This window comes from Eubalaena glacialis, chromosome 5 (genome assembly GCF_028564815.1).
Source record: "Eubalaena glacialis isolate mEubGla1 chromosome 5, mEubGla1.1.hap2.+ XY, whole genome shotgun sequence".
Classification (NCBI taxonomy): domain Eukaryota; kingdom Metazoa; phylum Chordata; class Mammalia; order Artiodactyla; family Balaenidae; genus Eubalaena; species Eubalaena glacialis.
Genome location: NC_083720.1, coordinates 20,137,294 through 20,162,051, shown reverse-complemented (window position 1 = coordinate 20,162,051; position 24,758 = coordinate 20,137,294). Strand labels below are relative to the sequence as shown.

The following is a 24,758-nucleotide window of genomic DNA, read 5'->3' as shown; positions in this document are numbered from 1 at the left end:
ATCCCAATACTCCCACCTGGTGGCCATAAAGAGTTAAGGTCAGTCAGGGTGGCAATGCGTTCCCCAAAATGTATTTGGGGGTGCCGAGTCCTCTGGTCACAATGGTGGACCCCAGGGCCCAAGGCTAAGGGCAAACGCGGAGCACTCTGTGCTGTGGGCACACAGTGTTAAAAGGAAAGGAAGTGCGGGGAAATGACACGGGCCTGAGAACAGCGCCCTCGGAATCCCTGATGCCGGGACGGAGTAACTGCACATCATCGGCACAGAGCCTGCCACACGGTAAATACTTAATATTCGTAGACGCTTCTATCATCATTAGTCTAAGATGAAGACATGTGGTGGGCGCCCATGGAAATAAAAGACTAACCCAAACTCCACTTTTAAAGGGAACTGTGGTTTTCGAGGGCAGATCTGAGAGGTAAGATGAAATACAAAAGGCAGACTCCCTCTCCCAGCACAGAAGTTTCACATGAGAAAACAGACAGTGAGACTATGAATTTAATGAAATTTAATGAATGTGGAGAGAAGCTCTCTTCTGAGGCCTGAGCTCACATCTTGTTACATATCATAAATTCCCACAGGAGAAAGGACCCAGTTAAGATTATACATATGGAACAGGCTTCGATTATTAATTCAGAGATTCTCTACATGGAATAAAATCTCTAGGTATAATGAATGTGAAAACACTTCAGTCCTTGCTCCCCTTGTTCTTCATCACACAACCCACGCTCGGAGCATCTCCAGCACCTTGCTGGGCAGAAACCTCACAAGCATAATGAATGTATAACCCTTCAGACCCTCCTGAACATCAGAGAGCTCACACTGGAAGTAGAGTCCAACTTTGCATCTCTTTCCTCCCCGACCACTCAGATACTCATTAGCTACGTGCCCACATATTTTTGGCTCCTGATTATATCTGGGTTAGAGTCTGCTGTTGATCAAATCCTTTTAGTACTAACTTCTAATGGCTCATCTGGGCTTATAGACCATAGTCACAACTGTCCAAAATGTCTCTCTGCGCATTTTTGAAGTTCTAGGCAGGAAGCTGAAGGACCTCAGGGCACAAGATATGCTTTTATCTTCCTTCCAGGAAAAGGCTGTGACTTTGTAAGATAAAGGAGGATGTGAGAAGTGACCAGCCAGCTTTCTTTATGGGTAGGGATGAATATAGATTTCTGGGATAGTGAACTCCTGCAGAGGCTGGAGTGTTTTTGCATGGCTGGAAGAACTACATTTGGCAGAAAAGTGCCAATCTGAAATTTGCGGGGAAGGAAAAATGCCCAGATAAAACTGTACTCATATGGAGAATACCAGGTAGGACATGAGAAGAACAACAACATCAGAGAAGACTAATAAGTTTTGGCAGAAAACAAGGAATTGAATTGGGAACAGTACTATGACCTCACATGTCTATATACAAATGAACAAAGTATAGGTTATGCATCAAGTTAACTTGAAATTTTAGCCAAAGGAGAGGAATGCTATGTCACACAAAGAAGATATGGTGAAAAGGGACAAACAGCTAGAACTCGGTGATGGAAGAGTATATCATGTCTAATAGAAACACTAGCTAACATTTATGGAGCACTTACTATATGTCACATATGGTCACGTATATTCAAGGTATTTTACAGGTATTATTATCTGTATTTTGCAGACAGCAGACTGAGGCACAGAAAGGTGATGCAACTAGGATTTAAATGCAACACTCTGGCATCAGTGTCCAAGTTTTTAAGCACTGTTTCTCTAACAGATTAGAGCTATCCAATATGGGCTGAGAGAAATTCATAAGCTACAGAGTGGAATCATTGTGAGATGATCTCAGTTGGAAGTAAAATGAGAGAGAGAGAAAAGTGAAATTCTTATAAGATTGGCATCCAGGCCAGACATCTAGACATAATAATGCAGTTTAGTTCAGAGGGAAAACTGGCACCGAGACAAATGTAGTAGAGATTGGCAATTTCGGCTCTCCAGAAAGCTGTTGTCCAAATGCCCTCCCTTCCTCTGCTTGGGTTCGGAGAAACCAAGGTTGGCAGAGGCGGTTTCACACCAAGACTGCAAGGGACGCAGATGAACCACAGGAACAGGGTGGAAACTTTGAGTTTGGAGGCAGGCAAAATGGCCCTGTTTTCAAAAAGCAGGCAGAGTGGGCTGGGGTGAGGAATCTGTAAATTATGAAGGAAGGTTTAATGTCGACCCACATCAAAATTCTGTATTTCAAAACCTAGTTTGTGAGCATTCTGAAATGAAGCCATCTGAAAACCACTGAATCATACTTCTTATTTTGCAGGGGTGAAGATAATATTCTAGATGTAAGTCAATGGTTTCCTGTTCCTTCAACGCCAGCCTTTCCTGCCTAGAATCCACTGTGCCCGCCAGGTTAGAAAGCGTGCCAACCATCTCAGCATGCGGATGTGCTGGCAATGGGGAACCTGGAATCAGTCCTTCTGTCACCGACCGGACAGCCAGTAAAATTCTGATTGACTGCCTATTTCTACTCATTGCTGTGTTGGCCTAGATCCTATGACTAGGCTTCTAGCCCAGTTGCTTCGCCTTCCTCTCTAATTCTAGTGTGTCCTGGAGGCTTACCCTTTGCTCTAACCCACTGGTCCAGCTTCCTTTAGTTCCAGCCGCTGACCCACTGTCAATGGACTGATGGCCCACACAGTGTTATCTATTGCACGTCTATGTCTTTCTCTATAAGAGAAAGGAAATGGTAGAATTACTGCTTATGTGCAGTTTCGATGTTAGTAGATACTGCCAAGTTGCCCTCCAATGTATCTGTTCAGATTCACACGCTTGCCAGAGTGTATGAGAGGACTCGCTCACCCACACCCATGCCAACAACACCACTTTTTAAGTGGAATATTATCAAATTGGAGCCCTTCCAGAGGAAAGCAAACAGAATGGTAGAGTAGGGCATCTTCTAAAAGAAACTTCAGATGTTTAATCTAGAAGAGAGAAATTTTAAAGAACCCACATGTGAAAGAATTCAAATTATTCTTTATCATCTCTAGTGCGGGTAAAGTTCTGCTTTCCCACACATAGCTACAAGGCAAGTAAGTCCACCCACACCTGGCTCTAAATTCCATGTTATTACATGTTCTTAAAGATGCTAATGACTCAAATTATTTGTATAATGACCATAGGACAAAATACCAACTGAATAACCTATCTTTTTTGGTATCATGTTTGCTAAGGAGCTGACTCCATCTCATAAGGTAGTTGTAACAATGTAATAACTTCTCATTTTTTATTTGCACCCTGATATTAAGATGACATGTCTTAGATAAAAATTGTCTAATAGCCAATTAATTTGTGAAAAGATGTTCAATCTCATCAATAATTTTTAAACTACAAGTAAGAGGTTTTTTTTTCAACCTATTAGACTGGAAAATATATAAAAAACCAATAAAAGCTTTTTGCAAAGGTGTAAGGAAATGAACACTTTGCTGTACTGTTGGGTAGAGTATAAGTGGGTATAACCCTTCTGGAAATAAATCTAACAATGACAGAAATACAAAATGTGCACATGCTTTAACTCAAGAATTCTATTTCTAGGAATTCATCCTAAGAAAATAATTATAGATATGTACAATGACTGAGTTAATAAGGACATCCAAAGTCATTCATTTATACTAATGAATAATTGAAAACAGTCTAAATAGCCATCTATGCACAGTTTGTTATGTAAATTATGGTATTAGGTATAATGGAATACATGTAGCCATTAAAATGTTGAAGTAGATCTGTGTGCTGGATTATTTCCCATTTTACTCCACCCCCAGATCTATTTTTCACCCTTGTCCACCCTGCCTGGTGCCCCAGGAGGGGCATGAATGGGTTCCCTTGTCTCTGGCTTCTGGCTGGGTTTGGTCGCTGGGAGGAACCGGTAGGAAATGAATAGTTGGGCAGATTGTGCAATCTGAGTGTTTTATCCTGTTTCCTCTCTGCTGAGTCACCCCTGGTGGCTGTGGCCCTCTTCCAAAGACCTCGGCCTCTGTCACGTGGCCTTCTCCTGCCACTACTCTCCTAGGTCCTAGTAACCACACTTCCCTTTACTCTTTAGACCTAGGGGTGATAACAGCTCCAGCTCCCCACCGTCACTATGCTTGGGGAGCTTCACCAGCCTTTGCTGGTTCCCCTTGATCTTACCACAGTTCTGTAATACAGGTTTAGCTTCTGCCATCCACTCTTGACAGTTCAAAGACAAAGGAGTAAAGAAATGCAGAGAATTTCAACTTAACTAGTCCAAAATTGTATATCAAAACATATGTTGCTGCTTATGGGACACAACAAAATTTAGATGCATGCAGAATTTAAAACACACAAAAATTTGCAGCTTTTTATACTAACTATTGTACCTTGTTTTAGAGTGCCATTTAAAAAGAAAAGTATCAAGCTGAGAGTTGAGGAAGAAAAAGTAATCTGTTACAAAACACTTTTATAATCAAATGGGAACATGTCCTGAAGTGTCAGGGTGATAATAAGGACCCCCAGACAACCATGGATTTAAATAAACCAGTAAGAATCCCATTAAGTGGAGAAAGGTCAGGTATCTAAACAATCACATAATTACCTTCTTTAATATACTTTCAAAATAAAAACATATAAGGTGATCAGCCTTAATTTTAAAACTTCAGGGAAGATTTTTAAATGAGAATAGCTTTTCTCTCAATATCAAGACATATTTCTTATACATTATATTTCAAAACATTTTTTCTAAATATATAAGATCTTATCATGGTTAGCTTTTAAACACTAATAATTTAGATTGTAGCTGGGATAGGAACAATCTCTAAGAAGCATTGGACTTATTTTCGTAGGTAATATGGATTCCCTTTACCAATAAGGCAGAAGTTACCTTCTAAATCTGTTTTATAAAATGCAGACCAAGGCCCAGGAGTGGGTCCTGAAATCAATTTAGTGGATGGAGTGGGAGGGGGCAAGCAGTATTTTTTAATGACATAAAAGAGACTAGAATAGAATTAGATTAAAATAGAAAATATCAGAGCGTATTTCACATAAGTGTACTTTATAATGAAATGTGTTTATTTTCATGTACATGTCTGTGTACTGGGTCACAAGACAAAATGCATTTCTTACTGTGAATCTTGGTCAAAACTGTTTGAAAGTCTCTATTTTGGTCTCTGATAACCTCTGGTAATAATTTTACTGCTTTCAACCAAGGCTGTATAGTGAAGCTAATAAAAGCAGCAGACAGAAGTAAAGGTGAAGATCAAAGCAGAACAAATTTATAGCAAGTGTGTTAGAATAGGGAACATTTTACTGTTATTATCCTAAAAAGAATCTTCAAAAGGATAAAAGCCATGCTATTTGACTGCCATGGCTATAATGGCATTAACTATAACTTTTGAAGCAGAGTGAGAATATGTACATGAATAGCTGTATTGGATAATTAGTAACTTGTCTTTTCTGATATTTCTCTGAGACAGGCTATTCATTAAACTATTTTCAAGAAATGTCTGGTGTGATTACAAATAACATGGTCCAAGTTAAAAAAGTAATGTGAATAGAAATTGTCAAAAACATTGTTATATAAGAAAAGCAAATAAGAAAAACAATACAGAGTAGGTTCCAATTTATGGTCCAAAAAATAATATACAAATATGCCAACAGGTATATGAAAATGTGCTCAGCATCACTAATTATCAGGGAAATGCAAATCAACACCATATCACTTCACACCTATTAGGAGGCCTATTATTAAAAAACCAAAGATAACAAGTGTTGTAGAGGGTGTGGGGAAAAGGGAACACATGTGCACTGTTGGTGGGAATGTAAATTGGTGCAGCCACTATGGAGAACAGTATGGCGATTCTTCAAAAATTTAAAAACAGAACTACCATATGACCCAGCAATGCCGCTCCTGGTAATATATAAGAAAAAAACAAAAACACTAATTCAAAAAGATACATGCACCTCAATGTTCATAGCAGCACTATTTACAATTATCAAGATACGGAAGCAACCTAAGTGTCCATCAACAGGTGAATGGATAAATTAGATGTGGTGTATATATACGATGGAATACTACTCAGCGATAAAAAAGAATGGAATTTCACCATTTGCTGCAATATGGATGGACTTGGGGGGCATTATGCTAAGTGAATAAGACAGAGGAAGACAAATACTGCATGATATCACATACATGTGGAATCTAAAAAATACAACAAACTAGTGAATATAACAAAAAAGAAGCAGACTCAACAGATATAGAGAGCAAAGTAGTGGTTACCAGGTTGGCGGGGTGGGAGCAGGCAGTGTAAGGGCAGGGGAGTGGGAAGTACAAACTGTTGGGTATAAGATAAGCTCAAGGATATATTGTACAACATGAGGAATATAGCCAATATTTTGTAATAACTTTGAAACTGTATAAAAATTTTAATAAACAAACAAATAAATAAATAAAGGACAAGTTAAACAGCCTTGCAATACTAAGGCATCTTAGAGTCTGAGCATAAAGACTTGTTTCCTATGATGTTTTGTTTGGCCAGCATGGTATTTTACAAACTTGTGGACAAGCACATCTAAAAATAGAGCAGGTACGTGCAGCCAGCCATAGTCCTCACCCCTCACCCCATGTGCACCCCTCACCCACATGTGAGTGTGCACAGTCACACACACACACACACATACCTCTACAGACATACACACAACTACAAACACACACACAATCACGGAAACACACACAACTGTACGTATAATCCATAAACATACACACATACACACACAAAACTACAAATACACACAACCATACAAACACACACAACCATATACACACAACTGTGTGTACAATCCAAAAACACACACAATCATACACACATACACACACAAGTACAAATATACACATAACTATAAACACACAGCTACAAATATACACACAACCACAAACACACACAACTGCACATACAATCCACAAACACACTCAACCACACACACATATATATACAACTATATACATACACACAAACACACACAGCTTTATGCCTTTATGCCACCTACTTGACCTTTGAAGGAATCTGAGTTTGTGTCCCCTTTGTTAGAATTTCAACCAAACAGAGGGGACATGAAACAACTGTTAAGAAACTGAGAAGCAGCTGAAGAAAATCTATGATCCACACAAAATTAATAAGTTTAGGAGATAATGTCATCCAGAGCAACAGAGAGGTGATTACTGGAATTACTAAATTAACCCAAACATATATGTATTTGGGATACGTAAAATTCCTATTTTTATTTGTTCTCCTTCAAAGATTATGCCTTTTTTGATATTGCCTCAGACCAAAAACTGGCAGGATAATGATATGGTCATGACATCGATAACTTACATTTGTGAGTGCAATTTTAACTTTTTAAGTACTTTCACATCTAGGTACAAGGCTCTAGGACAGAAATAAGAGCAATGAAAATAATGTACAAGGCCAACAAAAACTGAAATGGCCACATAATTAAATAACATATTTTAAAGCTCATATTGAAACATCAAAAGAAAAACACTTTAAAAAGAAAATCTCATAATATTGCCCACTTTACATTCCCAGAAACCTCTCCAATTATTCTTTAATTCCAAAGAATTTCACTGACTGCTTAATCTTTGTTCTCCTGGGATGCTGCTGAGGAACAAATATATTTCCCAGAAACCTTAGGACATAGTGAGTCCCTCAAGGTGCTCTGAATCCTAATCATGTTTACTATGCAGTGTTTGGAACTCAGTAAATATGACTAAGAAAACCATTTTGGCTATTACAATGTGATTTCAGATGATTCTTATCAAATTTTATCATGGTTTTATGAATAATTATGAGTGGTCCAATAAAAATCCTATATGTACTTCATGTCCCACATAAAAATTAACACTGTGATTATCTACTGTTAGCATAAATCATATCCAATTAGCATCTATGTTGATTGGAAATTCATCTTTCCCAAATCTTGAAGAATTCAGAAACACCAATACATTAATAGTATGTAGGACGAATACATATGTTGAGTAATTTAGGCATTTGTTACCTGAGAAATTTGAAATGAACAGAGCTATTCTCATTTAAAAATTGAGGTGAACAGACTTTGTCCACATGAAATTATACATACATAGATGGACATGAGAAGCGCTCTTCTTAGAGCCATCCTATACATACACACCTGCCATTCTCAGCACAAGCTTCCATCATAAAGGTAGGCTAATGTTCCAGGGCACTGCTGGAGTGGAGGCCACCGTGACCATGCTTCAAGCAATAGGAAAGAGAAAGGCAGAAAGGGCAATAGGGCATGTCCTAGCACTTTCTCCTTTTAAAGAGAGAACATTGTCCAGCAATGTTTGCTTTTAATTCATTGGCAAGGGAGTCTCACATGTACAACTCAGAATAAAATCAGGTTTCTTCCATAGAGGCTCAAGAAATATGAAAGTTGTAAGAGCTAGCTGGTTGGCTCTAATATAGCCTAACCCCTCAAGAATCATGGTTAAAGAAATAGCTTCTTGGAGAATTTTCATAGTCAGTCATCCCAAAGACATAATTAGAAGGAACATTTGTCACTTGTCTTCCAGCATCCATTCTGCCTTTTCTCAACAACAGCCCTGGTTTTCATTTGGGTATCCAGCCCTATCCCACTCTTAGTCCATGTGGTCCAGGGCAGGCCCATCCCTAGTTTTAGGGACGGAACATATTACCCAGGCTTAGGCCCGATCAGCCCACTGCTGGCCAAGTGACTGGTTCATGAGGTAAGCACATGACCTAAGCTAGTCCAATCAGAGTGAATCTCAAGACTTTTACTAGAATGTAAACCCAATGAAAGTAGGGAACTTCCTTCCTTGTCTTATTTGCACTGCTTCCACAGCATCTAAAACAATGTCTGGAACAAAGTAGATACTTAATAAATATGACTGAATGCTAAATATCTGAAAATGGAGCTAAAAGTTGAAGGAAAAATTCAATTTTAATGACATTGTTTGAATCTCTGTACCTCAGCTAAATCTACCCCTAGGTCATTCAGTCAATAAATTTTCTTTGTTTGCTTATACCAGTTTGAGCTTGGATTTCTCTTACTTGCAACCAAAAGGCAATAGGGAAATAGGCAGGACAAGCAGTCTAATCCAGTAAGGGCTTGATAATTCATTAGGTTCAGAATATGTCAATCATTTAGCAAAAGAGATAAAAATAGACGGGCAATTTAATGAGTAGAACTTTGGAGCATGAAGAGATGAGGATTCATCCTCCAATGACACGTTTTGTTTTTTAAAAATCAGTGAGTCTTTTCAACAAATTGTGCTAGACATCCACATGCAAAAAATGAATCTAGACACAGACCTTTCTCCTTTCACAAAAATCAACTCAAAATGGATCATAGGCCTTAATGTAAAATGCAAAAGTATAAAACTCCTAGAAGGTAACATAGGAGAAAATCTAGATAAAACACCAAATCATGACCCATAAAAGAAAAAAATTGATAAGTGGGACTTTATTAAAATTAAAAACTTCTGCCCTGCAAAAGATACTGTTAAGAGAACAAAAAGACAAGCCACAAACTGGAGAAAATATTTGCAAAGACATAACTGCAAATAAAGAACTTATATCCAAAATATGTAAAGAACACCTAAAACTCAACAGTAAGAAAAAAACCCAATTTAAAAATGAGCAAAAGATCTAAACAGACACCTCCGCAAAATACCTTACCTCATCTGTAAATCTTCTTTGGCAGTTTCTTACAAAACTAAATATATTCTTACCATATGATCCAGCAATTGTGCTCCTTGGTATTTACCCGAATGGGTTGAACACTATGTCCACATGAAAACCTGCATACAGATGTTTGTAGCAGCTTTATTAATTATTACCAAAACTTGGAAGCAACAAGATGCCCTTTCAATAGGTAAATGGATAAAAAAAAATGTGGTACATCCAGATAATGGAATATTATTTGAAACAAATAAATAAAAATTAATGTTTAAATAATCAATGAGAATAAATTTTATAGTAATATTCCCCCTACCTTTATATATCTTTCAAATTTCTATAACAAAAAAATTTATACAATGTACATATCTAGAAATTCCATATCTAGGATTTTATCCTTATAGATATATGGAAGCATTAATCAAAAATTTATGTCAAAGGATTATGTAGTGTTGTTAGGAATAGCAAGAGCCAGGGAACAATTAAATATCATTACAAAAGAACTGGATAAGTAAATTGTGCTTCCTTTACACATGGAATACTACAGGGCAGTTAAAAAAGAAGCAGCCTCTTTGTAGAATGTAAATAAGCTCCACGAGGAAAGGAATTGTTCTTTTTTGGTTCACTAATATATCCCAAATAACTAGTATTGTGCCTAGCACATGAAGAGTGCTCAATAAATATTTGTTGAATAAATGAGTAGGGAATAATTGTTATGCTTTTTTAAAGCAAGGAACAGGGACTTCCCTGGTGGCACAGTGGTTAAGAATCCGCCTGCCAATGCAGGAGACACGGGTTCAAGCCCTGGTCCGGGAAAATCCCACATGCCGCAGAGCAACTAGGCCCATGCGCCACAACTACTGAGTCTGAGCTCTAGAGTCCAAGAGCCACAACTACTGAAGCCCGTGCGAATAGAGCCCATGCTCCGCAACAAGAGAAGCCACCACAATGAGAAGCCCAAGCACAGCAACAAAGAGTAGCCCCCGTTCACCGCAACAAGAGAATGCCCACACACAGCAACAAAGACCCAACGCAGCCAAAAAAAAAATCCAATAAATAAATAAATAAATAAATAAATAAAGCAAGGAACAAAAAATGTGGGTATAGTGTGGCTTCATTTATGTAAATTAAAAAGATATAAATATATATGCATGAATATGTATTTTTTAAGTCTACAAGGATACATATGAATCTGGTAACCAGGAAGAAGAAATGGAGACTGGTATTTAGGGAAAGGAAGAAGATTTAACCTCACTGTGGTCAACAAAAAAAATCGATAAGGAACTGAAGAATGCTTCAATAGAAAAATAGGCAAGATATGAATAGGCAACTCACAAAAGAAGAAAGAGAAATGATCAATACTCAAACTAATAATAGAATGAATCCCAGTAAAAACAAATAATCGCTTTTACCTATCAAATTTATAGATTAAAAAGACCGTCAAAATGCAGAGTTAACAAGGGTAGAGGGAAACGGCACATTCATTCACTGTTGATGACAGTATAAATTAGTATATCCTTTCTGGAGGGCAAATTAGCCTTCAACAATTTGTAACAAAATGTATAATAAAGTTAGATACCTTCCTTATCTTTAACCCAAGCTATCCAACTGCCAAGGATAAAAGAAATGTGAAAAGTTGTTTGCACAAAGAGATTCAAAGCAATGTATGGGAATTCCCTGCTGGTCTAATGGTTAGGACTCCATGTTCTCACTGCCAAAGGGTCTGGGTTTGATCCCTGGTCAGGGAACTAAAATCCCAGAAGCCGTCCAGTGTGGCCAAAAACAAAAGCAATGTAGATTATTTTATATACATATGGAAAATTTTTTGTTTACCAATAGAAGACTAGGTATAATGAACCCAATTCCACTGTTGGGTAGAGGTGTATGGTTATTCCCCACACCACCAAGCAATTCTTGAACACCAGTTGGGTGTCCTAACAAGTCAACACATTTCTGACACTGTCTACCTGGAGATAGCATCAGATCCCACAGGTTGAGGGCCCAGTGCCACAAGACGGCCACCTCCCTGCCCCACCTCCCCTTCAGAAGTCAGTCGCAAGTCCAAGTTGTTACCTGTATATCTGATTAACTAGCTATAAATCAAAGTTTCCTCCAACCCCCTCCTTTGGCTCAATTAATTTGCTAGTGTGGCTCACAGAATTCAGAGGAACATTTTACTTACTAGATCACTGGTTTATTATAAAAGGATATAACTCAGAAACAGCCAGTTGGAAGAGATGCATAGAGCAAGGCATGGGGAAAGAGTGCAGAGCTTTCATGTCCTCTCTAGACACACAACACTCCCCAAATCTCCATATCACCAGCTTGGAAGCTCTCTGAAGCCATCTTTTTGGAATTTTTATGGAGGCTTCAATTACATAGGTACGGTTTAAATCATTGGCCATTCATGATTAAACTCAATCTCCAGCCCTTCTCCCCTCCAAGGAGGTCAGGGGGATGGGACTGAAAGTTTCAACCCTCTAATAACAGGGTTGGTTCTCCTGGCAACCAGCCCCCATCCTTAGGTGGGGTCCAAAAGTCACCTCATTAATGTAACAAAAGACACCTTTGTTGTTCTGTCACTTAGGAAATTCCAAGGCTTTTAGGAGCTCTGTGCCAGTAACAGGGATAAAGACCAAATATACATTTCTTATTATTAATCACAGTATCACAGTAAGTAAATTTTAGTATGTATATTCAATGAAATATCATGCAGACATTTAAATTTGTTTATTTATATACTTCTGGATTTGGAAAGCTGTTCACAACATATTGCTGAGTAAAAGAGAACAGTCACAAAAGAAAACAACAAGAATTCCCATTAAAAAAATGAAAAGAAAATATCTGAAACCTGCAGCAAATGTCATATTTAAAGGTTAAACATTAGAAGTACAATCATTAAGATTAGAAATAAGATAAAAGACAAGAATACCCAATTATCACCAGTAATACTCAACATTGTACTAGCTGTCCTGGTCATTGCCATATGAAAAGAAATGAAATAAACTGCATAAATGCAGGTTGCAAAGCAACAAAACTCATTATTTGTACAATATGACTGACAACCTAGAAAATGCAAGGAAATCACTAAAAAAATATTATTCAATAAATAGAGGAGTTTAATAAGGGGCCAGATATAAGATCAATGTATAAAAGCCAATTGCTGTGGTTTATGTCAAAGAGTGTTTTTCCTACGTTTTCCTCTAAGAGTTTTATAGTTTCTGGTCTTACAGCTGGAGAAATCAGGCTCCCTGACTTCAAACTATACTATAAAGCTACACTAATCAAGACAGTATGGTACTGGAACAAAAACAGAAATGTAGATCAATGGTACAGGATAGAAGCCCAGAGATAAACCCACGCACATATGGTCACCTAATTTATGACAAAGGAGGTAAGAACATACAATGGAGAAAAGACAGCCTCTTCAAAAAATGGTGCTGGGAAAACTGGACACCTACATGTAAAAGAATGAAATTAGATTACTACCTAACACCATACACAAAAATAAACTCTAAATGGATTAAAGACCTAATGACCCAGCAATCCCACTACTGGGCATATACCCTGAGAAAACCATAATTCAAAAGGACACATGTACCCCAATGTTCATTGCATCATTATTTACAATAGCCAGGACATAGAAACAACCTAAATGTCCAATCATAGCTGAATGGATAAAGAAGATGTGGTACATATATACAATGGAATATTACTCAGCCATAAAAAGGAACGAAATTGGATCATTTGTAGAGACGTGGATGGACCTAGAGTCTGTCATACAGAGTGAAGTAAGCCAGAAAGAGAAAAACAAATATCGTATATTAACACATATATGTGGAATCTAGAAAAATGGTACAGATGAACCTATTTGTAGGGCAGGAATAGAAACGTAGACGTAGAGAATGGACATGTAGACAAAGCGGGGGAAGGAGAGGGTGGGACGAACTGGGAGATTAGGTTTGACATAAATACTCTACCGTGTGTAAAATAGATAGCTAGTGGGAACCTGCTGTACAGCACAGGAAGCTCAGCTCGGTGCTCTCTGACGACCTAGATGGGTGGGATGGGGAGGGTGGGAGGAAGGTCCAAGAGGGAGGGGATATGTGTATACATATAGCTGATTCACTTCATTGTACAGCAGAAACTAACACAACATTGTAAAGCAATTTTACTCCAATAAAAATATAATAAACTCAAAAATAAAATAAAATAAAAGTCAATTGCTTTCTTTTATGAGCAATAACCACTTAATATCCCCTATATATTATCAAGCAAAATTATAAAATACTTAAGCAGGAATATCCAAGATTGCCCATATGAGGTGAACAATCTAAGCCATCATTAAAGGATTAAAAGATGTCAATTCTTCTCCAACATTAATGTATAAATTCAATGTAATCCCAACCAGAATCCAAAGGAGTTTTACTTAATGGAAATTGACAAATTCTTAACTTCTTTTTTTTTTTTTTTTTTTTTAATATTTAAGCCTGCGAGATCTTCGTTGCGGCATGAGGGATCTTTTTTAGTTACGGCATGCAGGCTCTTAGTTGCGGCATGAGGGATCTAGTTCCCTGACCAGGGATCGAACCCGGGCCCTCTGCATTGTGAGCGCAGAGTCTTAACCACTGGACCACCAGGGAAGTCCCTGATTCTTAACTTCTTATGTGAAATACACACACACACATGCACACAGACACACAGACACACACACACACACACACACACACAAGAATAGCCAAGAAAATTTTGAAAAATGAAGATAAAATGAGGGAGACGACTGTGCTACCACAAATAGTTATGGCAATTAAACAATGTGTATATATAGTTTTAAACATCAGTATGACAAACTAAAAACAAAGTTAACACACAGACAACTGACTAGGAGAAAAAAGTTTCAACTTCCAGCTGATGAATGATTACTGATTGTATGTATATATGCACACATGTTTAATGATTTTATATATATATAGTCACTATATATGTATTATGTTATGTATATATTCATTATATACGTAGTCATTATATATCTCTAGTATATATAAATTACTTATAAAAAGACAAACAACCTGTTAGAAAAATAGGTAAAAAATATGAATAGGTACTTAGAGATGAGGAAATTAAAATGGCCACTAAACATGAAACAAGAGGAACAAAGTCCTCTTTGGTTCAGATCAAACCAATAAGGTTCTATTGTTTTTTGTTCACTATAATGGCAAATTTTTAAAAGACCCATAATGTCAAATAGTATAGGAAAGCGGATGGATCGATACTGGCACAGTCATTTAGGATGGAGATTGTCAGTATCTACCAACTCTTGAGGTTTCTAAACCAATTAACCCAGCAATCATACTTGTATAAATACAATCTGTAGAAAAATTGGCAATGAATTTCATGTCCATCAATAGCATATACTTATTAAATTGCTGAGAATTCTAACAGCAATTTAAAATAAAGATGATTCTATTTTTATTAAAATTTTCTAAGACATATTCTCCAGTTACTATTGCGATAACAAACTCTCCCAAACTTAGTGAATTAAAACAACCACCAGGAATCAGACAGGGCACAGTGAGACTGCCTGGTCTCTGCTCCAGGAAGTCTGGAAGGAGCTGCGAGGACTCAACAGTCATTCACTGAGTTATTCATCTGTGGCGACGCTCAACTACAGCCCCTAAAAGGGGCCTCTCCCTTTGCCTGAGCTTCTTCAGTAAGTGATGATGGCCTCAGGATACTGCAATATTACATGGCGACTCAGGGCTCCAAAAGTAGATATTCCATCAAATGATGGAGAAACTGCATTGCCTCTCCTGACCTAGCTTCATAAGTCAGTGTCACTTCTGCCAATTTCTACCGTCACAAGCCTGCCCAGATTCCAGGGGAAGGGACACAGACCCTATCTCTCAGTGTCAAAGTCACATTGTAAGAGCATGAAAATACACAGAATATCATTTCAAAAGATAGATAGCAAACTGTTAAGAACTGTTAGCTCCGAGGAGTGGGGTGAGATTATAGTAGTAGGAGATGGATGAGACCATTTGCTTTTCCTATAATGGGTTGAGACTTCACAATGAGTCCCCAGCTGAGATGTGTAAAGGACAAGAAACAGTGTGTCTGGAAAACTGTATGCAAATAAAATGGGGCATGAGACATGATTTGGTGCCAATCAACCACCTCAGCTAAATTTCTAAAAAGCATGATCTGGTATCCAACCACTCAAATGTCAGCCACCGTGGAGATGAGTGGAAAACATCAAAATGGATGTCCTGATACTTGAGCCAGGCAGTCCAATCTGTGGCTAGACTTAGGTTGGTAAAGAAGCTGGGACCCTAACAACTCATGAGCTTCTATGCTTTTTGGTCTGTTTTGTATCACTTTAGCTTTCTAGTAAAAAATCCCTTTAAAAAGTACAGTTCGTTCTCAACTATAAAAACAGAAAAAAAGGATATTTTCTACTTATAAGGATTCTTTTAACCAAGTTCAACTCTAGATCTTGATTCAGATTACGGGTGGGGCTACAAGCAAGAATAAAGGAAGCCTAGTTTCATAGTGGGGTTTTCTTACTGAATTCAACCATTTTCAACTGAAATTACTTTTTGCATGTAGACTAAATCTTTAGTAGAAGTTTATTTTTAAAAAGTTCAGATTGGGCTTCCCTGGTGGCACAGTGGTTGAGAGTCTGCCTGCCAATGCAGGGGACATGGGTTCGAGCCCTGGTCTGGGAGGATCCCACATGCCGCGGAGCAACTGGGCCCGTGAGCCACAGCTGCTGAGCCTGCGCGTCTGGAGCCTGTGCTCCGCAACAAGAGAGGCCGCGGTGGTGAGAGGCCTGCGCACCGCGATGAGGAGTGGCCCCCGCTTGCCACAACTAGAGAAAGCCCTCGCACAGAGACGAAGACCCAACATAGCCAAAATTAAATTAATTAATTAATTAATTTTTAAAAAAATATATATTTCCTACTTATCACAGCTCATGGATTAACTACTAATTGTGTACTGTCAATACTGAGTAGGCTATACTAGTAATTTGCTTTAAAAAAAAAAAAAAAAAGTTCAGATTCGTAACATTTTGTGGTGAATACCAAGACTTATTGTGAAAATACAGTAATCAAGACACTGAGGTAGTAGCATAAGGATGACCTTATGGAATGGAATACAGAGCCCAGAAATTGTCCCACATAGTCAAATCAATAGTCATTTGATTTTTGACTGAGATGCCAAAGCAATCCAATGGGGACAGGAAAGTCTTCTCAATAAATGGGGGGAAAACTGTTCATACATATGGGGGGTGGGGAGAACCCAATCCTTACTTCATAGCATATACAAAAATTAATTTGAGATGGATAACAGACATAGTAAAAGTTAGAACTATAAAGCTTCTAGTCTAGAAGAAAGCGCAGGAGTATATTTTTGTGACCTAAAAGACAGGAAGAGGACATGGAAAGCAATAAAAGAAAACAGTGGATAAATTTATCTTCAAAATTTAAAAATCCCTCTCTTAAAGAAATTGTTAAGAAAATGAACAGGCTATCCAGAAAGTAGAAGAAAATTACTGCAAAGCATATATTGGGATAAAGGAGTAGCGTCTAGGATATTTTTAAGAATCCATACAACTCATTAATAAAAGACAAACAACCCAAAACAGGACACTGAGACGAAAGTCAAGTGATGCTCCGCGTAGAAAAACACCCAGACACTTGAAAAAATTACTCAATACCATTGCCACCCTCATATTTTACCCAAACTCTGTATACAGTGAAAGAATCATTTAATATTTTTAAAAAATAACATTAATTGGCATATAAGCATGCCCATTATAAAGAAAATCTGATACAAAAATAAATATTTCCTTCCTTCCATTTACCTCATCCTAATTAACTCTTCAAAAAGTATGGGTTATAATAATTCACACACACACCAAGCTGAGTTACATATAATTATTTTTTTATTTCACAGCCTTTTAAAAGTATAAACCACAAAGTATTTTGAAAAACAGACATGAAGTATCATTTAGCAGCCACAATATTAAAAAAATAAAGTAACAGAATGAATTACACAACAGAATAAAATAATCTCTGCTGACTTTGACTAGGAACACATAATGTTCACTAGGAATGTTAAATGACGGGCACTACCCCTTTCCCATCACCAATTATTACTAAAATCAATCACAGGATCTATTCCCAGGAGACCATTCCACTTATACATACGTTCAATGTGTAAATGTCAAGTTAACATCTTGAATTTAGTTCCAAAATACCATGTTTCCTTTTCCTCTGGGAGACAAGTTCAATGGCAAGGTGGAACAGTGAAGACCATGGAACACCAAGCATGTGACTTACATGGTGACTCTAATCACCCCCCTCCCCATACACACACCCAGCAAGTTCTAAAACACAGGAAAGAGAAAGGTGTGTACTATGCTGCATAGCACAATAGACACTGGCCACATGTGGCTATTTACATTTAAATTATTTAAAAGTAGATAAAATTAAAATTTACCTCCTCAATCACAGTAGCCACATTTCAAGTGTTCGCTAACCCCATGTGGCTAGTGGCTACCATATAAGACAGTTCAGATATAGAACATTTCTGTCATCACAGAAAGTTCTTTTGGACAGCCCTGGATGTGGGAAGTGTTTCTTCTCCCTTTGCTGAGCCAGGATGTAGGCTGCTTATGGAAGCAGTTCTGAGAAGCAATTCTTCCAGGATATTCCTAGATTGGTGGTAGAGTCACAGAAGGGAGTAAAGTAGCCTTTCTTCACATAGATTACCCTCCCCTGTGCATGAAAGGAATGATCCTTTTATGAGGATCAAATACACAACTAGATTCCACCAAAAATTTGTCAGGAAAATCAGAGAAGAGAGAAATGAAGCAGATGTGGAAGTAGCAAGGTAGAACATTCCTCATCCCATTTCAAACCTCCATGAAGAGATTATGTCCTCCAAGACAGTGTGCAGGTTCCCAGCATCTTCCTCTAGAAAAGCCTGATGGGGGCAAGGATGTTGGCTGAGAGAGAAGGGCAGTCCTGGTAAGTGTTTCATGAGAAAACCTAACACGTCTTCACTCTACTCACTCTCTCAGAGCACAGCAGTGTTGCTTGGAGTGTTGCCAGTTGTGAAGGAGCTACAGTTTTGACATGTTTCAAGCATTATGCTTCTTTACTACTGTATTTTGTATCCAGGGCACAGACTACAAGTTGTTTACCCAAGATCCACCACTACCTTCTTCCTTATCAAGAGAACTCAGATTTTTGTTGAAGGCAGTTATATGTCCAGCTACAAAAACTACCTTTCTCAGCCAACCTTAGACATAGCAGGAGCCAATGACACAGTCTGGCCAATGAGATGTAAGCAAAAGTTGCTGGGCTGCCAAAAGCTCTTTAAACGGAAGCGGACTCAAACTGGCGTGCTCTGTTTTCCCTTTGGGTTTCCTCCATCTTCTTGAGGGGAGCTGTAACACCCACCTTGGAACCTAAGGGAAAAGCCATGGGAACCTCAGGGGCCACCTTGACCCTGACATCTGTGAGCTGCTGAACCAACACCAGTACTAGCTGACCCCCAACCTCCTTGATACATGAGAACAAAACGAAACCCCTACTTTGTTTAAGCCGCTGTTCAGTCCAGTAATTTCAAGATAGCAATCCACCTTGATTCCCAATAAGAAAATTTTTATCTGAAAGTAAAAAATATCTTGCCTGAAGAATCTGTACATATTCAAGTTCAAGAAACTTCATAGAATCATATTAATAAAACAAAAGTATATCTTGAACCCACCAATGCCTAAACAGACCAAAGGTGGGTAGAGGAAATAATCAGGATTACTGTGTAAAATAGCTGCTATTAAGGCAAATAAGAGGGGTTTTAGCTTAATCCATCAGGAAGTTTTTTTCTGAATGTCTTATTATGTTCTCAGTACTCTCTAAACACAGGTCTGCCCTTCTGCTTACTCAAATTCTTATATGGTAAAATGCTAACTACTCAGATAATTATTCAGATCATTATTTCATCTATAACTTTATTTTGTGTACACAAAGTAAAAAAATGGAGAATTGAGAATTGATTTCACTGATTCAAACAAACAAAAAATCAACATCAAAGATCTACAACTCAATGTTTAATTTTCCCTTTATGTGACACAGACAGCTGACAGTGATTTCCTAATGGTCCCAGAGTTTAAATTGTGGATTTAGCTTAAATAAGCACAAGTACCTCAGAGTAGCTATAAAAATAAAAACAGAGTACAGTATTCTGCAAGTACTTTCTATGTACTACATTAGTATTCTAAAAGTCTCTATATTAGTAGGTATGAATTAGAAAAAATAATCATTTCCCACTGTCCTAAATGGTTTAACCATTTACAATGTTTAGAATTTTGGCCATTAAAAATTTTTAACTCTATTGCACTTATTTTGAACTTATTTTGCACTTATATTGCATTTATTTTGAGACAAAATTGGAAACATGAAATGTCAAGCTAAAAATAGAATACTGCATATTTTTTACTCACCTAGTTCCAAGTTTCCACCCCTGCAAGTGAACCAAAAACAAATCCTGGCACCTTGTCATTCCCAGAAAAGCCAGTGCATGGCACACCCTGGGTAAATTTTCTCTCTTATTCTGTGGAATCACACCAGATGGCATCAGTCCTGCATCCACAGCTGTGCCTTAAAATTGAAGTTCAGACATAGGAATCTACTTTATTAGACATTTTAGATTTCACAGGTATGATTGTGATGTCATTCTCATTCAACTTAAAATGGTTATCTTTCCAAGTAGAACTGCAGATTCATTGCACTTGTAAGTTTGGAAATCCGTGAAACAATCGAGATTATCCTAATAAGATTTGAAGTCTTTTTCAACAGCTGAAATTTAGAAACAACAATGAAATAAGAACAGTTGAAACAGAATACTAATATTATATAACAATCGAATTATGGCCCATTTCCTTATAATGTAAGAAATTCAACTCAGTTTCTAACATTGCTGAAGAGTCACTAAAAACCTCATATTGAAAATAAAATATAGCAATTTTCTATAATCAAGTTACACTTATATAATGAGCAGTTATTTTAAATGTTCCTGACTTTTCAAAATGTTTTAATGCCTAGCTCATATGTACACTGTCTTCAAAAACAGACTTGGTGGAGTGATTGTCAGGACCAGGGTGTGGTCAGTGGATGGAGCAGCCAATATGTACAAGCCTGGCACCTAGGCCACTGTGGGTGTCAGAGCGCTAGATTTAAAATGTATACAGGTAGCACAAAATTTGAGTTCAAAAGTAGTTCTAATGTGAGAGATCGGTCTATGTTGCGTTCTTAAAAATGATGATTGAATAAATGAATGGAACAGGGCAGCTCATGTAGAGATGTCAAAGTTTCAAAAGCAAGATCTCTAACAAAGCAAGGGCAAAGCAGGAGATCAACAGCAGCAAGTTCTGAGAGCAAATGTGAGAATCCTTAACTCTCAGATTTTAGGGCCAAGTTCCAGGCAGAGATTGGGTAATAGGAATAAATATTCATTTTTGCCTGGATAAATGGGAACTTAGTAGTTAATGAATTAGATTCTGAGGTTATAAAATGGCACTGGCCACAAGAGAGAAAGGCAACCACTCTTTTCATAGGAAACTGAGTCAGTAGAACCAGCAAAGAGATTGGCTTAATACTGGGATGGCAGCAAACTCCTCACCCTGAGTTCTCTATAGTCTCCTGTCTAGAAGGGTCAGGGGTCATTTAAACCTCTGGACACCAGTGGCGCTGCTACGAAGAATAAAGGATTATAAAATCAAGACAAGCAGGTGGTTAAAACAATTTGCATTCTGGTTATTTATAAAGTATGAAGGGATTGTTTTCCATCCTTGTAAACTATTATTGCTTCTTTTTTTTTTAATAAATAAATTTATTTATTTATTTATTTATGGCTGTGTTGGGTCTTCGTTTCTGTGCGAGGGCTTTCTCCAGTTGCGGCGAGCGGGGTCCACTCTTCATCGCGGTGCGCGGGCCTCTCACTGTCGCGGCCTCTCTTGTTGCGGAGCACAGGCTCCAGACGCGCAGGCTCAGTAGTTGTGGCTCACGGGCCCAGTTGCTCCGCGGCATGTGGGATCCTCCCAGACCAGGGCTCGAACCCGTGTCCCCTGCATTGGCAGGCAGACTCTCAACCACTGCGCCACCAGGGAAGCCCCTATTATTGCTTATTAATTACTCCCACACTCATCTTCAAAGTCCATATTAACCATACAACTGTATAACTACATGTCACTGCAGAGATGTCAACCAATTAGAGAACTACTGTGCAAGGTACAATTTAGAATCACTGCAGTTGATTCTGAGATTCAAACTGGGAATTCAAATCGAGTCTTTTTATACCTTCAATAGAGAGAGGTGTGTATGTGTATATATGTGTGTGTATATATATATGTATATATATACATATATGTGTGTATATACATGTATGTATATACACACATATATGCGTGTATATATGTATATACACATATGTATTTGAATTTGCTTATGACATTATACTTAAAATAAACCACTCACTTCATTAACAACAGTTCTATTCTACTAAAGTGAAATAGGAAAGCAGGAAATTATCTGAATGTGTCAGGCCAAAACTTCCCCCATAAATATTCACATAAGTGAGACTATTTTTCCTTCTCTTGAATTATTAAAATAATTGTCTTCCACTTCACTTTCATATTATCGACTTAGGCAACACTTAGTGTTTCACTGTTTTTAGCCTTCCTACATGGTCTGTCTTTGGGCCTAAAATTAATAAATGTTTTCCGTGTTACAGTCACAAGAGGGACAGCTTATCTTATCCTAAACATGACTGAACCCAGATCTTCCCTTACTGAAGACAAATTGTACCTGCATTACATATTTCAACTTCAAGAACCCCTGCGCTGTTTTCCAAAAGAGCATATTTATTAAAATTGCAATCACTTCTCACATCCCTCTAATTTTTATGATCCTCTACCTAGACACTGTACTAGGTTAGGAATCAGTTTGGCTCCTTGGTTCCAGTAGAAGCTCACTGGTTCTGAGTGGGAGAGAGCCCTTTATTTCATTGCACCCATTTCCTCCATCCTAAGCTCTCACTTTTTAAAGGCCCTGGGTCTTCAAAAGTTTACCCAGGGACAAAGTGAAACCAAGGGTGGTCCCTGCTTACCATCGCAGAAAACGTCCGTCTCTGGTGTTTCCAGCCCGGTTACCCGGCTGTAACTGCATCCGCGGTCCTCCACACGCCAGCCCAGAGCAGCAGCTCGGCTCCAGAACTTGAGACGGCATAAACCGAGGAAAACGCATCTGGAAGATGAAGTTATTTCCCAGACTAACATTGCCCAGAGCGTACTTAGGTCACACTGGTAAGCAGTTTACTCCTGCCCGTCAATCGTCCCGAAAAGGTTCTGATCACGTAGGACAGCCTACATTCTTCCTGTCCTTTTCCCGTTGCCCTACAACGCTTCAACTGCCTCTTTTCTCCAGCCCTCCATGGCAGCTCCAAGGACTCTCCCAATGGCTCCCACTCTTAACGCTCACCCTCCTGCTGTTTCAGACTCTAAACCTACCGCCGCAGCAATCCGCAGGCACCTACGGGGTTGGCGTCTAGAATAGAAGTAGGGATCGAGAGGAAGAGGAGATTCCCCATAAAAAAATGGGCCACTGAGTCCTCGCTCCTTGGCACCGCCAGTTGAATCCCATTTAGCATCTCCAAAGCACAAAAATACTTAAAGCAGTGTTTGGAATACTTCGAGCGCGCCCTGTTTCTTCCTGCCTCCTGTCGCAAAGGTTAGGATGAGATTCGATTTTGTTTGGAAGTGGCTGGACTGAATTATCTGAATAATTTAGTGTTGTACCCCTTGGGTACAAGATAAATTGCAGTTGGACTGAAAGAAGAGCCTGCAGGTGCTCAAAGCCATTCTGGCTCCAAAAGCTAAACTTCTCTCTTTTCTGCATCTTTCCCCGCCCCGGAAAAGCTTAAGGTCCCTCCCTAAGAGCACAGCACCAGCCCAGACCCCAGACACCCGCCGTCCCTGACATCCCCGCGCGCCGCGAGCCCCGAGCCTCCCGGAGGAGCGGAGAAAGTGGCCCCTTTGCCAACCCCTCCCACGCCCAAACGGACCTGCCAGCGAGGCAGCCGAGCCTGGCCCTCGAACCCGGGCGGCCAGAGAATCGAGGCCGAGACCCAGCCCGGTGCCCGCACAGCTCCATGCCTTCCTGCCAGTGTCCGCGCGGCGCCGGTCACACCCCTTGGTCGTGGGAGAAGCCCCAAGGCTCCCGGTGCAGCGAGAGGCGCCCGGGCTGGAGCGCCCCGGCAGTGCTGGCCACGGAGTTCTTCAGCTGCTTGATGACTACGAAGAGCAGCAGGAAAAGTAAGAAGAGCAGAAAGAAGAAGAGCGCCAGGTAGAGCAGAAAGTTGAGCTCCCACTCCATGCTGAAGGCGCCGGCGCTCAGGGGCCGTGGGCGCGCCGCACCCGTTGCCTCTGGCCTGCAAGGCGCAGCCTGCTGCGTCCCACCTCCGGTCTCCCCGCGCCGGCGCTCGGGCGCCTCGCCTTGGGCAACGGCTCCGGAGTCCACCCTCGGCCTCCTCCAGCTCGGAGGAAACGCGCCAAGGAGCTGGGGTAATGCCTGCTCCCACCCTCCCGGTAGGCACGACAGCCTGTCTACGCTGAGATCCTCTCCTGAGCTCTTGGGAACGCGAGCTGATTTTTCCAGGCTCAGCCTCCCGGAGGGTGTTAGGGCTGGTGTTTTGCTAATGATCTTAAGGTCTCCACCCGCAACATCCAGTGGGGTCTCTAGCCCCCTCCCTTCCTAATTAATTTGTTTCATTATTTTCCCTTGTTCAGGCTTTCCCAAAGGGCAGGCGATGCCATGGCCCAGAGACCCAAAAGTATCAAAGGGGACAGTGAAGGTGGGGTCTAAAGGGCTGTGGGATGACTTAAGGGCGCCTGAGTGAATGCCAGGTCAAGCTGCCTTGCTCTTCAGAGTTGCAGATGCACTCAGTATAGAGTGCACATTTTTGTGGATTAACAATAGGGAAAAAAAAGTTAGAAAAGCA

The 24,758-nt window shown here is 39.4% G+C and overlaps 1 protein-coding gene and 1 non-coding gene across 2 annotated transcripts; both read right to left on the bottom strand.

The window, feature by feature from the left end:
* Positions 1-14,265: 14,265 nt before the first annotated feature.
* Positions 14,266-14,338, bottom strand: TRNAV-CAC (transfer RNA valine (anticodon CAC)). Its single transcript has one exon. It is a non-coding gene; the product is annotated as a tRNA-Val (tRNA).
* Positions 14,339-22,925: 8,587 nt separating this feature from the next.
* Positions 22,926-24,133, bottom strand: SMIM43 (small integral membrane protein 43). The gene is made up of 2 exons (XM_061191119.1): positions 23,823-24,133; positions 22,926-23,005 (listed from the first exon to the last, which is right to left on the bottom strand). The coding sequence occupies exon 1, from the start codon at positions 24,131-24,133 to the stop codon at positions 23,942-23,944; it is 192 nt and encodes a 63-aa protein (XP_061047102.1). The 3' UTR covers positions 22,926-23,005; positions 23,823-23,941.
* Positions 24,134-24,758: the final 625 nt, after the last annotated feature.